Source organism: Pararge aegeria, chromosome 7, assembly GCF_905163445.1.
Source record: "Pararge aegeria chromosome 7, ilParAegt1.1, whole genome shotgun sequence".
NCBI classification, from domain to species: domain Eukaryota; kingdom Metazoa; phylum Arthropoda; class Insecta; order Lepidoptera; family Nymphalidae; genus Pararge; species Pararge aegeria.
In genome coordinates this window covers 7174334-7198299 of record NC_053186.1, presented here as the reverse complement: position 1 = coordinate 7198299, position 23966 = coordinate 7174334, and the positions used below count along the sequence as shown (strand labels likewise).

The 23966-nt window shown below is 39.1% G+C and overlaps 1 protein-coding gene across 1 annotated transcript in view; it reads right to left on the bottom strand.

Annotated features, from left to right (window-relative positions):
* LOC120625022 (lutropin-choriogonadotropic hormone receptor) overlaps nucleotides 1-23966 on the bottom strand; it is a 74714-nt gene that overhangs the window by 37234 nt on the left and 13514 nt on the right. Inside the window, 4 exon segments of the mRNA XM_039891931.1 lie at nucleotides 7264-7335; nucleotides 9727-9867; nucleotides 20742-20873; nucleotides 22419-22490. Coding sequence (XP_039747865.1) covers nucleotides 7264-7335; nucleotides 9727-9867; nucleotides 20742-20873; nucleotides 22419-22490 — 417 coding nt within the window.

The window sequence follows — 23966 nt, the reverse complement described above, 5'->3', positions numbered from 1 at the left end:
ATCTGGCCTAAAGTAAGCGTAGCTTGTGTTAGGGGTACTAAGATGATGAATATTTTTATGAATTATATATATATTATAATACTTAGAATATACATATAAACACCCAGACAAAACATTAATGCGCATCACACACATCACACATTTTCCAGTAGTGGGAATCGAACCCACGGCCTTGGGCTCAGAAAGCAGGGTCGCTGCAAACAAAACATAAAAAGTTTTGTGCATTACAGTGGGATGCGACAATCTTGAATAGGCCTAGGTTATTAAGCGTATTAAATCCGCTCCTGGATTGTGCAACTAGCTTCTCCACATGAACTGTACCCGATGTTTCGTTACTGAACTGTACTCCCGCCGGCCCGTGCAATTTGTCAGGCGGCAGTGTCTCCTACAGGAACGCGGTTCATCCATCCGGCGGACGTTTAATATAAGCGCCGTGGCCGGCTCGTTTGTCAGCGGCCGATGGCGACAACAGGCCTCGGCGCCTTCCGAATGCTTTATATATTGTGACTAGCTGTCTCCCGCGACTTCGTCATGGTATGAATCAACCTCTCAAGATAGATATATGTTGTCGCGGACTGGTTTTTAGGAGAATAATTCCGTGACACATTATTTTGACGTAAATTGAACAGTTTACGCATAGCACGCATCGGAAGTTCTGAAAAGGAATATCTATCGGCTGCGAAAGGTGCAGAACTCCGTTGTGGGGTTTGAGAATACGCTTTTACAACATGATTTCTAAGGTAATTCTGGACCTCCCAATACATACATTTGAACAATGTGTTACAACATATCTTATACAGCGAGGTTACTATACATTTACATATGGTATAACATTTGATGAATTTCTAAATGATAAGGTGGATTGGAAGCAGCCAGCTTCGCTTTCATCTCCCGCAAGATAGAAAAATGATTGTAGATGTTGATGTTGGAAAAGAGCAACTATTGAGTTCGTGATCCGGTGGTAGAGTCACTACAAACAGACATACATGACTGTCTAGTCTGTCAAAGTGCTTATAAAGTAGGCCTACTTGAAATAAATGAATTTTGAATTGAATTAATACATTTGCTCGTTTTTTATTGAAGATCCGCTCCTATCTGTCGTAGCATGATGTTATTATAGCCTTAATCGATAGACGGACCTATCCAATACAAAGAAATAAATCCAATTGAAATAGCAATAGAGCCCCAGGTTATAAACAACATTATCTTTTTTTTCGTCCTTTCAAGCGTTTAACTAAGTGTTGGATTTCATAGTGCTAGCGGACAAGCGCGTCAGGCATGCGAAGCGTTTGGTCACATTCGTGACTTCGCGACAAGCTAGTGCATTGCGTGTTTGTGTGTTTAGATACCTGCGAGCTCGTTTATCAGTGATCTATTTTTGTGGCGGCCTGAGCAATGCGTTGCTATTAAATATTTAAAATACATCGCATTCGATGTTCTCATTTCGTTTGGAATTGTGGAAGTCAAAGCTAATGTTGTAACCAATAAAAGTGGTTTACTGACTGTTTTATAAGAGATTTTGTAACATCTTTTTCATAAGTAATATTTTTAAACTTTAAAAAACTAACTACAGATAAATGCGGGACACTTATATTTGTTTTATCAAAGTGTCTTTAATGTTTACATAATTAATTTCGCATTCAAAACTTGTTCCAAGAACTAAGGCTCTACTTCCGGTATCATTGTTAAGAAGTCTGTAAATTATAACTAACTTTTAAAACTTACTTACAGCAGTTCATTACTCCCATAGTAGTAAATAAGGTAAACCTTAACGGTTCCCATCTAAACGTCAACCACTCAAAGTTAATTGTCGAAAAGGATCTGAATCCAAATTAACGGCATTGTTCACTTTGAATCGACTCGGCAATCGATTGCCACTCATTTAGGCAGACCAGGGGACGCCGGGTTGACGCCTGCCGCCAAACGCCGGCCGTTAAAGGCTTTAGAGGCACTTATCATGTAACTCGCCCTTTACGACTAGCTCGAGCAGTAAACAGGAAGTTACGGGTAATGCCCGAAACTAAACTAAACAATCTTATTTAATTTAAAATGTATATTATGTACAACTTGTGCGATACATCGTGTTTTCCTGCGATGGCCAAACAATATATTAAACATAAAAAAATAATATTGATATGGCCACTATAATATGCAACAACCGCCTTAGGTACTCGCAATGGGTCTAAGTTAGTGACATCTGCATATAGTTTGCGAAAAGTGCAAAAGTCATTTGTGGCATTGAGTATATACTTTTATAATATGATTCCAAAGGTAATTTTGGACTTACCAATGCATAAGTAATAAATAATGGTTACTATACTAATATTTAATTTCATAACGACAAGGCTGCTTTGAGGCTTTTATCTCTCATAAGATAGAAAATTGTAAATAAATGTTGAAAGAGAACAATCTGCTGACTTGACGTTTCTAAAGTGCTTATAAACTAGGCCTACTGGAAATAAATGTTTTTTTTTTAAATTTTGTATTATGCTGGGTTAGCTAATTACGTAATAACTTAAGACAAAAGTCATGTAGGGAATTCATAAAGTGACCGACTAGATATTTCATGGATCTCACAACTTTCCCCGGTAGAAGAACTGGGTTGCGAGACTTGGAGTTTTTTGGAGTGAGCTCGGTTTTCTTAATGTTGTGAATTTTTTGCCCACGAGGAGCTGTCTTTCAATTTGGAAACTAGTTTATGTACTCTTCTTTTTAATTTAAAAGTCTTTGGGACTACAACAATCATTGTGACTGCAGATCCATAAATTTAGATATAGTTGTCCTGTTTTTACAATCAAAGCGATAATATTTCCTTAAACCAAATTAATTATTTAAATAGCGGTATTAAATCTAGTTTTCGCCTCGCTGGCCGCTGCCAACAACATCCTGTATGGTTAGCGTTTCCCGTTACATATTCATTTAGATGGAAACGTGCCCGATACAACGTCAACTGCCAACAATATCAGGGCCTCGCCACCCGCTCACCTTCGAGGCGGCAGCTTCGTGGGCACGGTCGCCATAATATAGCTACTGCGAATAGGCGACAGCTCCATAATTACGGGTACTGCAATACTGCCGTCACACTTTAACATAAGTGCGTCAACTAATTCTAGACGTGGGGCATTTCGTAAGCTTGGCGCCATCCGATGAAGTGTCAGATTTTGTATACGAACCAAAGGAACTTTGCAACCCATCCACAAGTTTTTTTATCCTAGTAAATCGCGATATGCTACGTTTTTTATACACAGTTTTGTATTAGCTTCACCTGTTTGTTTGTTTGTTTTATGTTTGTAACAAACTTCAAAGGTCTCATTTCGTTGAAACTTTGTAGATATATCGAGGAACGATGATAATACACAAATTTGATGATATAATTCCATTTTTCTATTTTCTAAAATAAGATTTTCATCTATAGTCGGTAAAGCAGAGATGATGTTGATTGTAATTTCCAACCATTATCTTTGGCCGATTTCTCTAATATTAAAAAAACTCGATGGTGAATGGGTTACAGATTAACCTTGCTTTAATAAAAATAATAGTTTAAGATACTTAAAAACACGTAAACTAAACTAAAAGGTAGAAATTAGTTTGGTATTTTATACCAAGCGTGTTTTTGTTTCTTTAAACTCTTAACTTTTTCGTACTAGTCTTATAATGAAAACAATCTTTTTATAACTTTTTACTATCAAATATATTTTCAAATTGTTAAGAAAATAATAAATACACGAAATAATAAAGAAAATCTTATTTTACTGTGCTTGTTTTTATTTATTTCATCGCACTTTTTTTTTTATATTTTTATAACATACAATACACCATTGATTTAATATGTTAATATAATCTGTAATATTATCTTGCCCTGTAATGTAAGCGGACCATTGAATAAAGCATAGGAGCCGCTTGTACTTAAACGAATGTTACAATTAGTAAATAGAAACAGTGAACAACTGTAAGTACACGAATATCAAACACACGTTTCACCTGTTTTAAAATTGTACTTTTATAATCAAAACATAATTCTTTTTCATCAGTAGATAGAGTGGAAAAGAATTCTTTCAAATCGCGTATCAGAAATGCATTTTCATTTAGTGTAATGTCTTATACAGAAAAAAAAAATTCTACAAATTATATAAATACAAATTTAGGTCTTCTCTATCAACACTTCGAATGGATGTTCGACGTTTATCAATCACTATGTAATCTCAGGCGCCATTGCATCACTTTTATTTCAAGCCACCAATTATAAATTGCAAAGTCGAGAACTACCACATGACTTTTCGAAATTTTCGCCAATGCGTCATTGCTTGCAACTCTGGCAAAACTAAGGCCAGATATCAGAATACGTCCATAACAATAATATAATGAATCATAGTTTTCTCGTGGTGTGTCAAAGAGCAAATTAGATATGAGAATTCATGTTAATTGTAGTGGTAGAATCACTAAAAATAGACATACTTTACGTTTCAAAAGAGTTTAAGTATATTACTTGAAATAATTGAATTTTGAATTTTGAATTAAATACGCGATGGTTCTACGATGTGAATTCTACTTTTATGCCTTCATTCTGCAATCGTTAATCTGGGATGGAAAGCTGTAGTGAATCCTAAACGCGTGGGAAACCTCGTGAATCGCAGGCACCTGGTAAACCGACCGCCTGCTCCCCCTTCCGTAACCTCCGGGAGAGAGAGGCGCGCTGTACCTACGCGTAGATCCACTTGACAATGTATAGGTATATAGTATGGAATCGGTACGTTCTTATAGTGTTAGAAGTTAGTAGAAACCCAAATAAAATTCTGATTATCTGATTCTAAGCAATAAAATTTCATCTTCATCCTCAGACCATTATGGGTAAAGGCCACCAGTCTTATAGTAAAGAGGGTTCCCTCATCCACTCTGCTCTGATGCTCTAATGTTATAACGAGAACCGACGGCTTCTCTGAGGCACGGAGGAGTCTCCTAACCCGCGCTGTTACTGAGAATTTGCCAGTAAAACTCCAAATATTGGATAGAAGCAGGCGTTACATTGCTACAGTAAAACTTACTAATATTGTAAAATGCGATAGTGTATTTGATTGTTTGTCTGTACTTCCTTCGCGCCTATACTAAGCAACCAATCTGAGTTTCTTGCCGGCTTCTTCTCGGTAGAATCTGCCTTCCGAACCGTTGGAAGAGTCACTACAAACAGACGAATACTTGACGTTTCAAAAGTGCTTATAATTAGGCCTACTTGAAATAAATGAATTTTGTTTTTGTTTTTTTTTTGGTATACATTTAATTTTTTGTATACCTTTAGTTGAAAGGACGCAGAGTAACATAGGCTACTTTTAATCCCAGGAAAACGCGATCGAAGAAAGAGGGCAACAGTCTAGTACCAAACATTTTTTGCCCTTTCGAATCCAATACATTGAGATCCGCAGTCGAATATGATAATTACTAAGGCATCTAGGCAGTTAAAAATAAAATATTTAGAGTATATAAGTTGTCAAGATTGCGCTATGTAACTGCGGATAAGGTATCTTTAGTAATAACGTTTCGTGATACCTTAACTAGGGCACCTTAACCCTAGCTAGGCCCTTGTAAGGATAATCAGATATAGATTTTAACACAAATAATATAGTGGACCGTAGACCTGTATATAAGTCGATCAAGTACATACCTACTTAATGGAAAATTACATAATATCTGAATTTGCAAAATCCTTTGAAGCAAATCCTGACGTTGATCTTTACTAAAATTTTCCAAACAAATATATAGTAGTCGCGTACAAAATGGAGAATGAAAGTTTTTATGGAATAGCCAGGGGGTGAAAGTTTGTCGAAAAGTATATCATTTATCAAGTTACATCCAAAAATTTGGTATTATGTATTTTATTTGCCGTAGCTTTTCTTTCTGAAGACTTATTGGCATTGAGGGAAAATTTCGTAATCTCTTGGGATATTAGAAATTCAGACCTTGACAGTGAGGGAATACATAGTGCCTCTGTTTGCGCTCAGACCTATGAACTCAAATCTCCCGCTTAGTTGGAAAATCTCTATTGACCAATGTGTGCCGCTTGGGCGGCGCCCTGCGACTCGCCTGATGTTGTCCGTCCACCTAGTGGAATATAACAAAGCTGCGTTTACCGGTGCGAGGTCGCCATTCCAGTGCCTTGGGCCACATAGCTTAAGCATCGCGTTTCTTTGAGCTACGTTGGCAACTCTGGATCTTCTACGGATCTCCTCATTCCTAATATAATCACGTACAGAATACAGATACTCCAAGCATAGCTATCTCCATAACTTGCTGAGTGACCCAGGGTCTTCTTATAAAACCGATAGTTAGCGACCAACGTAACTTGTACACGTAATAGTACGTATCTTATACCTTATACTGATATATAAAGCCGAGTAGTTTCTTTGCTTACTTGAACGCGATGATCTCAGGAACTACTGGTCTGATTGAAAAGATTATCTCGTTGTTGGATAGACCATTTATTCAGGAATGCTATAAATCATCACACTTAGACTAATAGTAGCATAGCAAAAATGAAGCATCTTCGAAAATCGAAAGGGTTTTTTCTCCTTTTGAGAGCTTCCGCTGCGTGCGCTGCGTAAACGGTTAAAGTTTCGATAAAATCAAGTATTGAAGGGGCACTACTTGGTCATCAAAGTATTGCCCCCTTTAATAAATCTTAAAAAAAACCGCCACAGCATATTATGTCTTTTTAATAAGGTTGACTTATACGCGGAGGAAGTCGTGAGGGTGCGCTAGCAGTGGCGTGCATAGAGGGTATGTACAGGGTATGCAGATGATATAAAATGAAGAAAATCTCTAGTACGAGTTATAAATTTGACGGCCGACTGGCGCAGTGGGCAGCGAATCTGCTTTCTGAGTCGTGGCCGTGGGTTCGATTCCCACAACTGGAAAATGTTTGTGTGATGAACATGAATGTTTTTCAGTGTCTGGGTGTTTATCTGTATATCATAAGTATTTCTGTGTATTATATTCATAACAATATTCATCAGCTGTCTTAGTACCCATAACACAAGCTACGCTTACTTTGGGGCTAGGTGGCGATGTGTGTACTGTCGTAATATATTTATTTATTATTTATTTATTAATTAAATACTTGAGGCTAGGTTTTATACAACTCTTACAAAGCCTGTCCTTAAAATCTTTGTAACTCATACTGGAGGTTTTCTTCATTTTATATCATCTGCATATCCTGTGCATACCCTCTATGCCACTGACCGCTAGTATATAATAAGAGGCAAGTGTACTCACAGCGTGTGCAGCGCGGGAAGCGAGGGCAGCGACGTGGCAGTGAGCTCGGTGAGCTGGTTGTGGGCGAGGTTGCTGCAACAGACGCGCGGTTACAGCTGCTGTAATAGTTCTTATGCAGACCATGGTGCCAATACTACTGTACAATATCGAGTTCCTCCCTGGCACAGTGGTAGGTGCTGTCATATAAGTGGGAGGTTCAATACTCCCGGGTTCAATTCCCGGCAGGGACAGTTTAGAAATTTATTGATTTCTGAACTTTCTCTGGTCTGGTCTTGGCTTTGGCCAAGGGATTTATAGCTTAGATACAAAAAATATAAGTTAATTATATAAGTTTTGAGATTTCTGTATAGCAGTAGGTATTGGCATCATCATCATTTCCCATTTGATTCGTCGAAAGGACTGCTTTCCAGACAAAAAAGACGGCTCCTTTAAGCTCATTCTTGCCCGAAATCCCGAGACTGTTTCTCGGGATCATAATCCACCCATTTTGATGAAACTTGGCACAGATATCGAAAGCAATAATAACAATTCAAAACCTATTAGTGCATATAATAACGACGACTGCGACTGCGCGACTTGAAAACGAGAGAAATTAGGCTAAAACTACTCTTCGATTGCGAGCGAACAAATCTTGTGCAAACTTTAGGCTTTGAACTTAACAGAAGTCAGAGTCCAATTCAAAGTCAAATATTTCTTTACTGTAATAAGCATAAAATAAGCCCATAGAATTGACATGATGGCGATCATCATCATAATCCCATCAAACAATTACCGGCCCACTACAGAGCACGGGTCGCCTCACCCAATGAGAAAGGGACAAGGGTTAAGGCCGTAATTCACCATGCTGGCCCAGTGCGGATTGGTGGACTGCACACACCTTTGAGAACATTATGTAGATCTCTTAGGCAAGCGGGTATCCTCACGATGTTTTCCTTCACTGCCGAAGCAGGTGATATTTTAATTACTTAAAACGCACATTAGTTTTAGAGGTGCGTTCTGGTATTCGAGCTCCTACCCAATGCGCTATCACCGCTTCATGATGGCGATAACTACTTAAAACTAAAGCTACTAAATTAGAGCTCCTACCGTACGTCTCTGTCATGCTTCCTACACATTTGAACTGGAAATAGTCAAGCGGCGTTATTTATCTCATAGGAAAATTTCACGTAAATTGAATATAAATAAAACAAATAAGTAGAGCAAGTGGCCTAATGTAGAAGTCAGTAAATGTACAGCCGCCGGTCGCCCGCTACATTCCAGTCATATGTGTTCATGTCACTGATTCCATCGAATCTGTCACGCGCGAAACGGGTCCGTCACTGAGAACTTGTTTCGCGTAATAACTTTAAGCGAAACTGTTATTGACTGAGTGCCAAATAAGCTGGCAGTTCTCAAATCAATGCGTATATTTGTTTATGTATACCGCCTCATATCGATTATTCATCTGATACCCGGCTAATTTATATATTGATCTTTCCATAAAGGATGCTTTGGAATACATTAAAATCCAAAACTACTGCGATCACCAACTCGTTTGCTTAGCATGGTGATTATAAGTAAACCCCCTCGTTGGAAGAAGCCATTAATAGGCTCTTGATGATAATGATGTACGTAACTTACCTCAAAGAAGTAAAACGAATCATTGTGATTTCTTTAAACAGTTGGAATGACAATATACTCTGTTTGTATTAAAAAGCTAAAGTGTGTCGTTACTTGGAAATACTTTTTTATTACATACTATCTCAAAATGTTTATTGACAATAAAATATTCTGCGTGAACTATTTAAACGGCTCGGGAAATTAAGGACAAGCGCATTTGACGCGAATCTAATTCGGGTTCAGCGCTGTTTATAACGGAAGGTGCGGAAACATTTAGGGGGATCTGCATCGCTATGCTCATTTAAAACTAGCGGAGTATTTTATATATTCTGTGCGGATTTACTACCGTCACCGTCGGGTTTGCGCTGTTTCGACGTATGTATTTGTGTCGTCACAGCGTACCAATGGATTAACCGATTTTAATTCGGATTTCTGCAAAAATATTGGGTATAGGAACTTACAGAACCTTAGTAATGCAGAGCGGACCCCTGTCAAACTTAATTTGTTCAAGGAGACCGCATATCAATACTCCTGTTCAAGGAGACCGCATATTGAGATCTCTGTTGAAATATCAGTGTGAAAGTTCCGGCAATTCACATTACCATCCTTTAGGACTGTAAGACGGGAGCTTGCTGTGGCACAAGTTGGTGCACGTCACAGCGGGGCACTTGAGTTCGGCGGACTATTACTACCGTCACCAGCTTAACAGATGTTCTGGAAATAATGCCTTGAGCACCAGTGCATTCTTAATCTGGCGTGGGGGTGTTAGTGAGTAAGAATAATAACGCGATTGCTCCCTTTGGACACCGGGTATCTTTAAGATCATTTATCTCCAGTGTCTGCAGCGTAGGGGCAAGTACTTACAGCGCCTGCAAACGCGTCGTGTGGCTGAGTGCGGATGGCACAGCTTGCAGGAAATTGTGTGCCAGCCGCAACACGCGTAGAGCACGCACCTCCGCCAGCGAGCCCGCTTCCAGTGTCTCCAGTGAGTTGTGCTCCGCCGACCTGGAGGCACACGCGATAGTCAATAATAGTAGACAATAGTATGACGGAATGAATAAACCTCCACGAGCTCGGGGGTCTGCGGATTCTCAGACCAACTTTCCTGCTAGTCCTAATGTCACCCTATTTACTTTCGTATTTATAATATTAATATTAGTTTTTCAGAATAAATAAATTAAAAATAAACAACACTTTGATTTTGAGAGAGCTGTGAAAAGAAGTTTAATTCGCGATATTGCGATGGCGGCCATCTTGGATTTCAAATCGAAGATGGCCGCTATCGCAATATCAGTGTAAAGCAATGTCAGTGTACAGCAAGCCTTTTCATTTGATTCCCATATTGAGGGTATTGTGAAAAAAAAATGTAATCCGCCATATTCAATTCAATATTCAATTTATATATTCTTCAATAGCCTATTACAGTCCACTACTGCACTAAAGGCCAACGGGAGGGTATACCCTAAATCAGCATGCTGGGCGGACGGTTTGGATATCGCAGTAAATAGTAGTTATATCACAGAGGTAGAGGCTGCCCGTACTCCGTTATATTCCCTTAGTCGCCTCGTACGATACCCTTGGGAACAGGATGGGAGGTGCCAACTGTATTCTAATCTGCCGTCATCACACACCACAATTTATATATTATTATCATTAAATTTATCTTGTGAAACTGTCGTCCTATCCAGCTAAGAGGACGCAGCTTCTAAGGAGTAGACAGGTCAATTCGCTGTAAATGATATCGTAAGATCTTCACACTAGCTAGCATCTGTATGCGTACAACTCAATGTGTGAGTTGGTATGAACTTAGGGTAGAGACAACAACGTCTTAATTATATGAATACGGTTACATTCCTGTGAATCTAAACTATGGACAGTGAATGTAGTCTACGAAAATACATCTAATTGAACTACTAAATGTATGCAAAGTAATAAAAAGGAGTGTATGCCTGTGATTCAAGATTTTAAACTAAGATTTTCGTGGTTTATCAACATTTCTTAAATATAGTTCAACAAGTACATACCACGATACATTTTTGGATTTGTCGATATAGAGATAGAGACCACGACCCTAAAATATTATCGTGGTATGTACCCGTTGAACTATATTTAAGAACTGTATGACTGTGATTTCAATGTAACTTCTTCATATTAAGCTCGTAGGTAGATTCGTCAAACTACACGAACAACACGTGCGACACAAACGCTTTAGTCACACGTTCTTAAAATTAAAGCAAGTTTAGGCTTATCCTTAGAACTAGTGAACTGACTTTGATAAGACTTTTTCAGGCAGGTAAATGGAAGGAGTAAAGTAGGCTATTTCTTATTCCGGAAATCCACTCCCAGGGGAGGTGAAAAATTGAACTAATAAAGAATTTTCCAAACGCGAAATGTTTTCAATGTCAATGTTTTCGTCGTTAGAGATATTATGCATATAGCCGAAAAATTTAAACCTTACAATAGGTACAACTGTTTACAATTAAATTAGTCGTAATGTTCTTTTAAAAGGTACAGGCAGAATTGCTTCGCGTTATTGCCTTATGCAATTTCGCGAAGCAAGTCGCGGACAACCGTTAATCTACAACATTCTTTTGCTCAACAAGATACATCGTCATATTTTATAGCAAGAAACATGTTATTTTGCTGACAATACCAAATAAATTATTCGTTTCAGACGATTCAGCAATTCTTTTTTACAATACTTTTTATTGCCCCAGAAAAGTTATTACACAAGTGAGGCTTGCGAATGGAGGTATAAGAAAAAATAATGGCATTGTTACGTTGAAAAAAGGCATTTTCCTCGCGCTGTGACCGCAGTAGCTTTCCTACGTGAGTGGCTCGCATTCCTTCTAAACATTGAATACAACATTCCTTCCATAAACCAGTAATTCATATTTTTATAGCCTTTGGGATATAAGCTTATTTTAAAAGACCCTTATTTTTAAGCAACTACCTAAAAAAATATTAACTGACTTCAAATTAATCCTAGACTCGAACATCATTGATAGACTGAATTCGATTTGAGAGAGGTACATGAACACAAGAAGTTAAAGTTATCTATACTTATAATAAAACTGTAACTGGAAGATTTTTGTACATTTAATATATTTTGAAAATTTGATTTGATGCTTTATAATCGATACTGGGTCCAAAACAGAATTTTATTTATTTTTTGTCTGTCTGTCTGTCTGTCTGTCTGTCCGGGCATCACGTGAATACTACTGAACGGATTTTAATAAAATTTGGTTTAGTGGTAGCTGATATCCCGGGTTAACATATAGAATACTTTTTATCCCGATAAACATTAAGTTTCCTCCGGGAAATGGGATGAAAACTTTTATCAATTTTACTTCATATCTCCGTTAAATTAGCACCGATTTTAATAATTCTTTCTATATTTGACAGTGTGTACTACCAAGCGTGTATTGTCTAATTTTAATGAAGATCTGATGAATATTGTCGGAGATCAAGGACATCATTCTTCACAGATAACAGCAAGTCGCAAGGCATATGGGACAACGATCGAATGCATGCGTACCATCCTACTAATATTATAAATGCGAAAGTTTGTTAGAATAGATGTATGGATGGATGGATAGGTGGATGATGTGGCAGGGATACCTACAATATAGTCTGGAATAGCTCAAAGGCTTATTTTTAACCCGGATAAGCAAACAGCTTCTACAGGATAGCATCGCTATTTTTTCCGCATTTGTCTTTCAAAATCTGCGCAACGGAGTTCTAGAATGACCTGGTTTTTTGGATAGGCATAATTGAAATATTATAAAGCTTTTAAATTTTGTTTGGTTGAACGCACTAATCTCAGAAAATGCTGTGTTTTTTGACATTGTAGTAACAATTATGGCTATAAATATACTTTTTGAGAGATTCTGATGCGTGCGATGCGTGAACGGTAAACGTTACGCCAAACGATGGATGTATGTAGTATGTATATCGGAATCGTCGGAATTGTTGTTTCTTTAAAGTTCTATAAAACATTCCGCGAAAACAAACGACTATTCTTTAAGTCGATTAATTCGCGGATGTAGTCGCGCGGGTCCGCTAGTTTACATCTAAAATTCTGTGAGCTAGTAATAACTAACATTCTGCATTTTTTTTTCTTCCCGCTGTAAAGTCACCGTGTACCTATTCCATAATAAACGATTTATCATTTTTTTCTATATACAAAAACCAAAGTATTTCAACTTTATGAAACCCCGCGGTGCACGGGAACGGGGCGGGGGCGAGGCTTCTGTCGGCGACGTAAAGACTCATTTATCACATTTAGTGGTGCCTTGCTCCGCGCGGCGGGATAATGGGTGCTTTAAACACTTTACCGTAGGTACTCGCGGTTCAGCCTACATGCACCCAAAAAAAAGAACAAAAATTTGGCATATATACAAACATTTTGTTCGTCTCCCACTTTAGATGACCTCCAAAAGTTAACTGGTCTCCAGAGCCCGTCTGGTCTAGCAGCCGTCCATTTTACCTTGCAATTCCATAGAATTAACAAGATTATCATATTATCTTGTTATTATGGTAGGTATGACTTGTGATTTTACATTCATTTTGTTTTCCTTTACCTTTTCCCACTTGAGATAATCCTCAAAAGTTAATCGGTATATGCGGTCTCAACTCCAGATTGTGTCTGCCCTAGCAACCATCCACTCCACCTTACAAATCTATTGGGCCGTTCTCATGCTATCGTATTTTTTCGGTGACTGAAGTAGCAAGATTGCTCTGTGTCTGATGTTACAATGTGAACACTGTACTGACCATTCGAGATTTCGCTTCATTCAAGTCTCTATTGGAGTATGGACAGCGGAATCTATTGATATATTTTTTTTTCTTCCACAAGTTACCCTTTATTGCAATCTCAGCTGTTGATATAAGGATACGCTTTAAGATGGTAGCGGGCTGACCTACTAGGGAGTTTGTTATATTAAGCCTATACTCTAAAGACCACAGCGCTCACCACTGTATTTAGGTGGTTACACTATTTATTTCTATATATTCGACTACACGGTAATGTGAGTTCAAGTAGTTTCTGTGTATTATCCAGTGGGTTTTGCAGTTATGTCGGTCGTGCAACATCCCCTCAGAGCTTAGCCTCGCTGTTCGCTCGGCATCAATAGCGGCGAATCGCCTTAATCGAGGTACGAGAGTGTATGTTTGTATCCGGCAACCTCGCCGCTGTCATCAGGATGGCATCCGCGACACGTCACTGTGGCGAGCGTGCGAAAGCTCAGCGCAAACACGAGCGTCCGTAAGGCCGCCCTATGTTTCTCGAAGCTCATTAAAATAACTGATACGGTTGGACAAGATACTTTACAACTGACTACACTCATTACGCCTACTTAAAGAAGAGTCTACTATGCGTTCCTCATACCGTAATTTTAACGCACTTTAATAATTTGATGGCGATATAACGCTAACACATAGTTAATATATGTATATAAATATAAGATTTTCCTCGCTGGAGGCCAAGCGCTGTACGCCGCATATTTCCTGCTCATTTCCAGTCAGTATTATCTTCAATTATCAATGAAGGCGATGGCGAGAAATATGCTAGAAGTATTATATGTAATCAAATCAGAAATAAGGAGATCCGTAGAAGAACTAGAGTTACCGTTAAGAAAAGGCAATGTAGAAATTGCAATGGGCGGGCACGTAGCTCGGAGACACGATGGACGTTAGAGTCCCGAGGTGCTGGAATGACGAACCCGCAGTGGTGGTGGTGGCAGACGAGGTAGACAGACGACATCAAACAATCCGCTGGGAGCCGCTGGACCGTGGATTTTAGAACTCCCTACAAAAGACCTATGGACATAGCCGTGGACTTCAATCCGTTGTAGTGTTGATGATCGTAAAAGGATTTTTAATTTTGATGTGAGTCATCAAAATTCACCGTCTGAAAGCTCGGCGGCCTAATAAATAAATAAAATAAAATAAAATAGTTTCGGTGTTTCACATCTGCTACGAGTATCAGGAGTCGCGCGTTCAGTTTTTTCTTTCCTTTTAAATATGTATGCGCACCACAGCTAAGAGCTTAACAAATACAACTGTGAAGTGAATCTATTTTATAAGTATCTATATATTTATTAATTAGTTTGTATCCTCTGTTAGCTTTGAGATTGGAAAGGACACCGTCTTGCGAGTTTTGTAAGCTAGCTAAAACTTATTAGTTCAAAAACAGCATGTTATTATTGAGGACAAGACAAATGGGCGTTTAGCATATTGGCTACGGCGAGTTTTGGTGGCAACTGCCAGGTTGATAAGGATCGGAGCAGTATGCCTGCTACAGGCTACAACTATTCCTTACTGCACGGCTAGCATTGGCAGGAGACATTTTCTCCATGGAGAAAGGACAAAATGTTCTCCTACGGTTTTATCTACTTTCTAAACACTGCATTTAAATTATATCTACAATAGATAAAGTGTACGAACTCTGTATGAAGAAAATTAGATGATATAATGTATCCCAGAAGAAGCTTACAACAAACCAAGCTGGTGTAAATAAGCGGAATTTGTAATACTAATTTGTAAAATAAATTATGTTATGCCTACGTAATCTAATCGAGGGGTTAGGAAGTAGTGGCACGACGGTAGATCATTATTACGAGGCCGTTAACCTCGCCGTTAAAATATCTTTTGAATACTTCCAGCTACAATTATTATGAGTAGGTACGCAAGAGACGTAATTTATGAGCTCAGATTCGTAAAACGAATAAGATAGTAATTTCACTAATCGCCAGCGACTCGATGCTCGTGCAATCAGCTACCACTACAGCTGTAATTACAGTCCACAGCACGCCGCGCTCTATAGCGGCGATAACTCACCACTCCGCCCCGCGCCCGCCCCACGCTCGCCCCGCGCCCTGGTAGTTATCCACGAAATGCCGTTTTCATAACTCTTAAACCATGGGCGCTAACACATGCAAATAAAAACTGTTCACAGCGATGGTGTAATGTCTGTTTATCAGCTTTTTACAATGCCGGTACTTGCTTCAATGGCTTCAATCTCACCTGCTTTGTAGGTGTTGCAGTTTATGAACTTAGAGAACTAGAACTCTCATTCGCTTGACGGCATATCTATGTCCGTAGTGGTGGTAATGAGACAAGACCAAAAGTCACTAACCCAAACCAGAGGAAATTCAGAAGGTATCAGTTCCCGAATAGCCTCTATACCCTTCTTCTTATAGAACGCCATTCTACTACAGTAAGTACACCGAGACACAGTGAAAGGTTTCATAGTTATGGCTGACAACCAATAAATTCGTAAGTAACGTTTTTTTCTACATTTCGGATATAAACCTCGAAGGCAAGCGCGCCTGCACAGCTGGAATTACCCAGTTTACAGAACTTCTACCGCGTGGACAAGTAAGTTGTATCTCTTGTCTGTGAATATAATCGGGGTAAAAACTTGCCTACTGCCTATGCCTTAACCAAGGATTTGCTGCATTGTTTCCAATCAGGCTTGAGATGAATAGATGGTCATAGATTATTTCTCAACAGCCTTAAAGCGAGAAGCTTCGAATAGAATGTCGAAAGCTTTCGCTGGGCTGTTGGGTCACCGGCCAAGGTTACTTTGTGAGCGGCCGATGTGTGCTCAGATCACGATGCAAGACTCGCTGAATAACTCTACGTTAGCTACTGTTCCGCTGGCAGCTATGCATAGTTTATTGACACAAGGGTTCGCTCGGCGCCAGTGTGTGCGGTAAACAATCTTTATGTTTGTTCTGCTCCGCCACAGACCAGAATTCAATTCATTTAAAATAAAAAATTGTTAAAAAAATAGTTTTTCTTTTAATTGATTCCATTAAAACGTGGCGGTAGGATCATCCTGGGTTATTCCCAAGTTTTAGACATTACCGAGTATTTTGGTTTTCGATATTTTAAATTCTCAATTTATACGGATATTTCCGTTTGGGTAAGTTTAGGTAAAAACAATTAGAAAATTTAAATTATACTGACTCGACGACTCCTAGAAATACTTGATCAAAAATAGAAACGTCGCATATTAAAGTTGAATCCGATATGTCACGCTTTTAACCAACTAACTCGCCGTTAGAATAGCGTGAACGGTCCCTGACAAAGACGTTCCGCTAAGCGATTTAGTGCCCCGGTACGATATCGCGTAGAAACCGATTAGGCGTATGACTACCGAACTCCTAACAGGTTAGCCCGCTACCATCTTAAGCGGCATCACCGCTAGGCGAGATTGCAGTCAAGGCATCTAACTTGTAGTAGAATAAAAAAAAAGCTTTCCATCTCTCTCATACTCGCAGACCTGTGCCTAGCAAACTGCAGTGGGATATAGGCTGTGGGTGATAATAATGAAGCGTCTGACCGACAGTATCAGCAGTGTTCGCAACTCCGGCTGGGAGTGAACGACCCGCGTGATGTGAGCGGAGACAACTCGTCCCGTCAGCCGACCCCGTGCGTCCGGTCGGTCCGGCGAGACGGTCGCTCTGAAGGTTATTTGGGCCGGAGACAGCAGTCTCTACTCGCGGTGCGTAGAAAGATCCATGCTAATATTATAAATGGGACAGTGAGCTTGTTTATTTGTATGGTGGTAAACCAACATATTACAACTAACAAATTTATTGAGTTAGTTAAAAAGACAAAGAGTAACATAAGCTACTTTCGGTCTTGAAAAATATCAAAGTCCCAAGGATGGTTTACAGGAACATTAGTATTTTTTTTCACGTCCTAACAAAGCAACCAAACAGCTAGTTTTGTACCTACCAAGCGATTGTCCACCATATGCCCTAGTATCCTATCGTCTAGGAGGATAGCTCAGTGCTGAGCATCTTCATAGAGCTTATCAATATGACGTGAATGTGATTTGACCAGTGAAGTGTGATAAGGAATCGGGAGGTTAAATTAGTTTTTTAGTTTTCCGTCAGGAAGACATAAGTCTATGTTTGCTCATATTCCACGATAATTCTCTTGTAAGGTAAGGTACATTACAAGAGAATTATCGTGACCGTGATTTTTATATTAATGACGGGAGGATTTTAAACTCCTGCAAGCCCTAGCACAGACTCTATTCTGCATCTTCCAAGACGTCAGCAACGATGGCTAGTGCATAGATCTCACTTGGATGGTCCAAAGTGATCTTAAATTAAACAAAACAAATTTACAGAGAAATAAAATTGAATTGCAAAAACAATCTCGGATCTACTCGTATTAACCCATAAATTAGCTCTATCGTCAAACGGATTTCTATGTTATGTGTGTTCTGAAATGTTTTGAGCCACACTTGGATTATTTGAGCAAGTATCCCGTACTTGATCAATTAATTGTATGGGTTTTGTTCGATTAAGAAATGTTTAAACCCCTTTTCGCAATGGAAGTGATCGTAAGGACGACATGCGTTGGCACTCAGTTTGGCGCAGGGCCTCGACCTCCTCGACCCCGCGAGAGCTCGAGCGTTCACCTGCTGCTCCCATTGTTCGACTGCTCCGATCTCTCTGTAGCCTTAGTACTAGATTTTCTTGCAATCTAGAAGTCGTTTTCGAGTATGGGAATACTTGAAAATTGATGTTATTTGCAAAGCTCAAAATTGCCTACAATTCTTAAAAGCTCAAATCTGTAGCTCGGGCTTTTAGCAGAACGTATGTAAAACAAAAAACAGAAATACATGATTCGCGACTGTACAACGAGTGACCGACAGAATTAAGAAAATACTAAACCGTGTACACGACTAATAACGAAGTATCAAAAAGTGTTCTCGAACAGGCGGTTAGTCACTTAATTCCATTTAGCAGTTGACAGTGATTATTTCACCTCTAATGTTCTAAACGTTTACCATGAAATGGGGAAAATAGGAAAAGTAGGTGAGCTAGCACCACTCCGCGAGTGTAAAGTGAGACGGGCGTGGTGCGTTTTCACTGTTTTTGGGCACAATGCACTGCCACTATTGCTTAATAGTGGTTGAATTAGGGTCTAATTGTTCTTAATTAAATAAATAAATAAATAAATATACTACGATAATACACAGATCACCATCTAGCCCCAAAGTAAGCATAGCTTGTGTTATGGGTACTAAGATGACTGATGAATAATTATATGAATAATATACATAAATACATAAAAACACCCAGACACTGAAAAACATTAATGTTCATCACACAAACATTGTCGGCCGATTGGCGCAGTGGGCAGCGACCCTGCTTTCTGAGTCCAAGGCCGTGGGTTCGATTCCCACAACTGAACAATGTTCGTGTGATGAACTTGAATTTTTCTGTATTCATCAGTTATCTTAGTACATATAACACAAGCTACGCTTACTTTGGAACTTGATGGCGATGTGTGTATTGGTCGTAGTATATTTAAAAAAAAAAATAGTTTTACCTCAAACCTTTGCCAAATATAAAGTGAATTTATCATTTTAAAGAGGGGTAACCTGTTTGTCTCATTGTATAACTGCTCCAATCTCACAGTTTGTAATTCCGACAATGCATTCTCGTAACTGTAAAAGACGACTACCCGGGTTTGCTCGACGCTGAAGTTAGCACTTGATGTTTATGTTCATGCTTCAATTGACGGAACAGGCATAGCTCGCGAACAGAACCGGCTTAATCTGCGATCAGTTTGCGGTTTTTAAGTTATTTCAATAAAACAAGATGTCAGGTTTTTCATATTTTCGTCGTAAGTATGCAAAGAGAATTTATCGTCTTTTAGGTGTAGGTACTGTTTTATTAAATTATAAGTTAGGCGGAGAAAATTAGACTTGGCTTTCATCGTATAGCAAATTGAATTCCGCAAAGTAACGCCTGGTTCCATTAAATATATGGTAAAAACTGATAGATGTGTAATATGGAAATTATACTCGTATAATATTACTATTATAGCACTTCGAAAGGGATATGTGTCGATCTATTTAACATAGCGGAGCTCATTTGAATGAATGAAATAACACAGCGGCGGTCGGCCTCCAAGCGGCGCTGGGCGGCAAACTATAATATCGAGGCTCCACTGCCTCCGGGGTTACTAATGGTGTTAGCCATCTGGAATAAGCGCCCGTGTTCTCATTACCCGTCACTTTGTTTACTTATTTACATTTTATTTATTGCTGTTAACGGTAACGGGTAGCTAAACTTCGTTGTAGCATCGTATTTTCCGAATGGATGAACCGATTTTGATTTTGTTTTTTTGTTTGAAAATGGTAAATAACAGTTCAGTTTGGTTCAGAACTCCCTCAGTAAGGGTATTAAATTAAAGAACTTGACTAGTAGAATATATACACATATTTTTATACACTATGACAAATTTACAATCGAAAACGGCCGCCAAAAGAAGCCAATTACATTTTTTTTCCAGAACTCTCTCATTCTCAATATATTATATATCAAATGAAAGTCTTTATTTTTATTTGTTTTACACTCCAAACATAGCTATTTCTATTTTACGCTGTCTCTGAGTTTTCTTGACAGCTCCCCAGCGAGCATCTTTCGAAGTAGGATGAATAATGTTAGGATTAAAAGCAGACAATTACCTCAATGTACTTGCCAGATGAAAGCGCCGTCATAATTGGTTCAGCTGTTCCGAAGATTACTCAGCTCAGGCCGACATCAAAAACGTGTACGTGTGTTTGGGTTTAATGCTATCGTTTAAATAATCACATGAGCTTATTATGAGGCAGTTACAAATCGCAGACACGGCGCCATCTTGCGGTGGTGTTCGGGCGGAACTCACAAGTAATACAGGTACGGCAGCCACAGCTAGGCAACGCGTCAGCGTCAGCCTGTATTCTTATTGGATATCCTACTGGATGGTGTAAAGTGGTCTTATATTACAAAAAAAAACAAAAAATGAAAAAATATTTTTAATTTTTCATTCAGAGTACGCATCTGGTTGGTGTTGGAACTTACAGATAGTGTAGGCGCGGCAACCGCAGCGACGGAAGTCGCGCCAGCGCGCAGCCATCGAGCCAAAGCCGCGCGAGAGCCGCGCTGCTTAGAGCACCCGGCGGCACCGACCGCAAGCGGTTTGCGGACAGGTTCCTGCATAAGTACATATAGCGTCATATAGCAACAAGTAATTACGCTAGTTAAATCCCTCAGTGCCTGAAGACTAAAGTATTCGAACAGTGCGTGTTGCCAGTGATGAATTTCGGAACTGAGACATGGCCGCTAACTATGGGCCTCATAAGAAGGCTCAGAGTCACTTAGCGGGCGATGGAGAGAGCTATGCTAGGAGAATCTCTACGTGATCAAATGAGAAATGAGGAGATCCGTAGAAGTACTAGAGTTACTGACATAGCTCAGCGAGTCGCGAAGCTGAAGATGCAATGGTTAGGCACATAGCTCGGAGAACCGATGGACGTTGGGGTCTTAAGGTGTTGGAATGGCGACCCCGCACCGGTAAACGCAGCGTAGGTTGGCCCCTAACGAGGGGGACAGATGACATCACGCGCTGGGAGCCGCTGGAGGCAAGCGGCCCAGGACCGTGTATTATGGAGCTCCCTACAAAAGACCTATGTCCAGCAGTGGACGTCGATTGGTTGACATGATGATGATGATGATGAATTAGCTACGAGTAAGTACACTGGAATTGTGCGGGGCAAAATGAACTCCAGTGTTAATGATTCGCTCATAAACGTATCGAGCCTGATCATGGAAAAACCCTACCGCGTTTTTTTATCTAGTTCCACTTATTTTCGGCCGTGACAGTCTTACATTTTTAATATCATTCAAAATACTCTTTACAAAGAGATACATATATTTATATACTTAGTTAAAATTTTAAAATGCAGTGTTTCCAAGGAAATATGAACTGTTTACATATTTTACTGTATTAATTATGGGCTCGCAGCCGACTTGCTACCAGATGAAAGTGTAGGGAAATCTAACAGAAAATCTAATCGCCACTTGATTTCGCAAATGAACGAAATAAGATGTGCAATAAACTAAATCAAGTGGTGGGAATGTTTTTTTAAGTATTTTACTTAAAAAATAATTGAAAAAATTATGTGTTGTAAATAAAATTTAAATATATACCTCCCTCGACAAAGCAATCCTACTTTATTATTACAACTGCTTTTAAGAAAGTGAATGTTGGCCTCTTTTGCAATGAAAGTAAATATTTTAAATTTAGCAATAGAAATGGACAAGCTTAGGTTTTCTTTCAATTCTTATGCAAATAACTGAAAGTCGCTCGTCAGACCGCCGGATATACGACGACGGAAATCCCTCCGGCTTTACATCGTTGTAAATGACGCCTTATATAATAAACTAGCGCCATGACCAACTGCGGCACACGGGGCACAAAATGGCGAAACATAGGACACAATACACTTATAAAAAATTACACTGATACTCAATTTTGAGCATTGATTTTAAATTAGAAAAAGGTGTATTTCAGTTTTTATACAAGTAACTACCTACACAAAATAAATTTACTCATTGTAATGACTTAACATTTTCATGTGTATGTATGTGCGTGTAAACGTTTCTTTATATTATTGTTTTAATGTTATCTAGGATCGTAATCTAGGAGGAGGAGGGCGAAGGCGTGGGGGGGATGTTGTTGTTGGTGTTTTTACTTACAGATCGCGCAACGCGGTGGCCGACAACAGAGCGTCGGGCGGCAGCGCGCTGATGTTATTGTGCGACACGTCCCTGGAACAAGGAGGGTTGGTTACTGATCGCTGTGGTATTAGCAACCTTACTGCCAACGATCAAAAGTAAAAGCACTAATTAAGCTGAGGCGAGCGACCTCATGTGCCCACTCCCTTCTGACCAGAACACAGCATTTGCAAAAATGCTCTTCGCGACAGATATAAGCATGGCGGTACTTCCCCGGACCGAATTGCCACTAAAAGCTCTCCTACTATTTAAACCCTATATCCTAAAACCTAATCTAATCTAAATCGAACCTATATCGTCCTTAACATAACGATTACAATCCTTAAAACTAACGGTAAGTAACAATATTATGCTAATAATGCTTTATGCGATGATAGTAATCTTCTTATGCTGATTGGAGGACTTTAACGTATACTTTAACAACTTACTGTGACCGACTGCTGCGTATCCATTTTCATAACTCAGGTCTGTTACTGGGAAATTCTTGAGAGAAAAACATAATATTATTGTATTATTGTGCAAATTCTATTGTAAACAAATCTATAAACCAGGTACCCTTCTCTACAGGCAACATTGTGGCAAAGGATTGGCCTACTTTTACTCGACATGAGAATCGAGAGCTAAGGATTGTGCCCACCGCCCAGCGAAACGTTACAACATTAGAAAATTTCTCACTTGAGTACTTTGAAATTTCCGAGTAAATAAGTAAGTAATAAATTTGTACAAAGCTGGTCTATTCAAACATACATGTTTTTTGGTTCAAAAGTTTTATTTATCTACTTTCTTAGTCTACGCAGGTTAATTGTATAGATCTTAAATTACAAACCTAAGGTGTTTTATTATAATCTATGTTACTTACCCATTAATGTGAAATAAAAATATTTATAATAATAATACCTATCAATATCAAATAAAAATAAGTAATTACGCTTAAAAAAGTATAAAAAAAAATCGCTATAGAGCAAGGACTTATGTAGGAGCCATTTTCTAACATTTGGAAACGATGGTGACGATGGGATATTGAGGGAACTGTGAAAAAAATATGTTTTCCGCCATTTTGTTAATGCGGCCATCTTGGACCGATTTTCATCAAACATATCTAAGAACCATTAATCATAAGCCTATTACAGTCCGCTGTTCGCTGTACTACGGGAGGGTTCACATGCACGCACGCACTAACACACACACGTACACACACGCACACTTACACTAACACACACACACACACACATACATTTATTTTTACTATATATGGCAATATAGTTCCGAGAGTTGTGTTTGCATAAATTATTTAAGTAAGCGGCTCTTCTCCGAAGACCGATTGTAGGACGCTATCCAACATCGCACGGCACTCGACTTCAATTTGCGGGAATCACAAAAACTGGGGCAACAGTAGCCTTAGTACAAGATTTGCTATCTCGCATCGAGGAGTTGTTATCGAGTATTAAACACTGAATCGTCAAAATAAAATGGACTCATTCCACTCATTTAATGCCACTCATTTTAGTG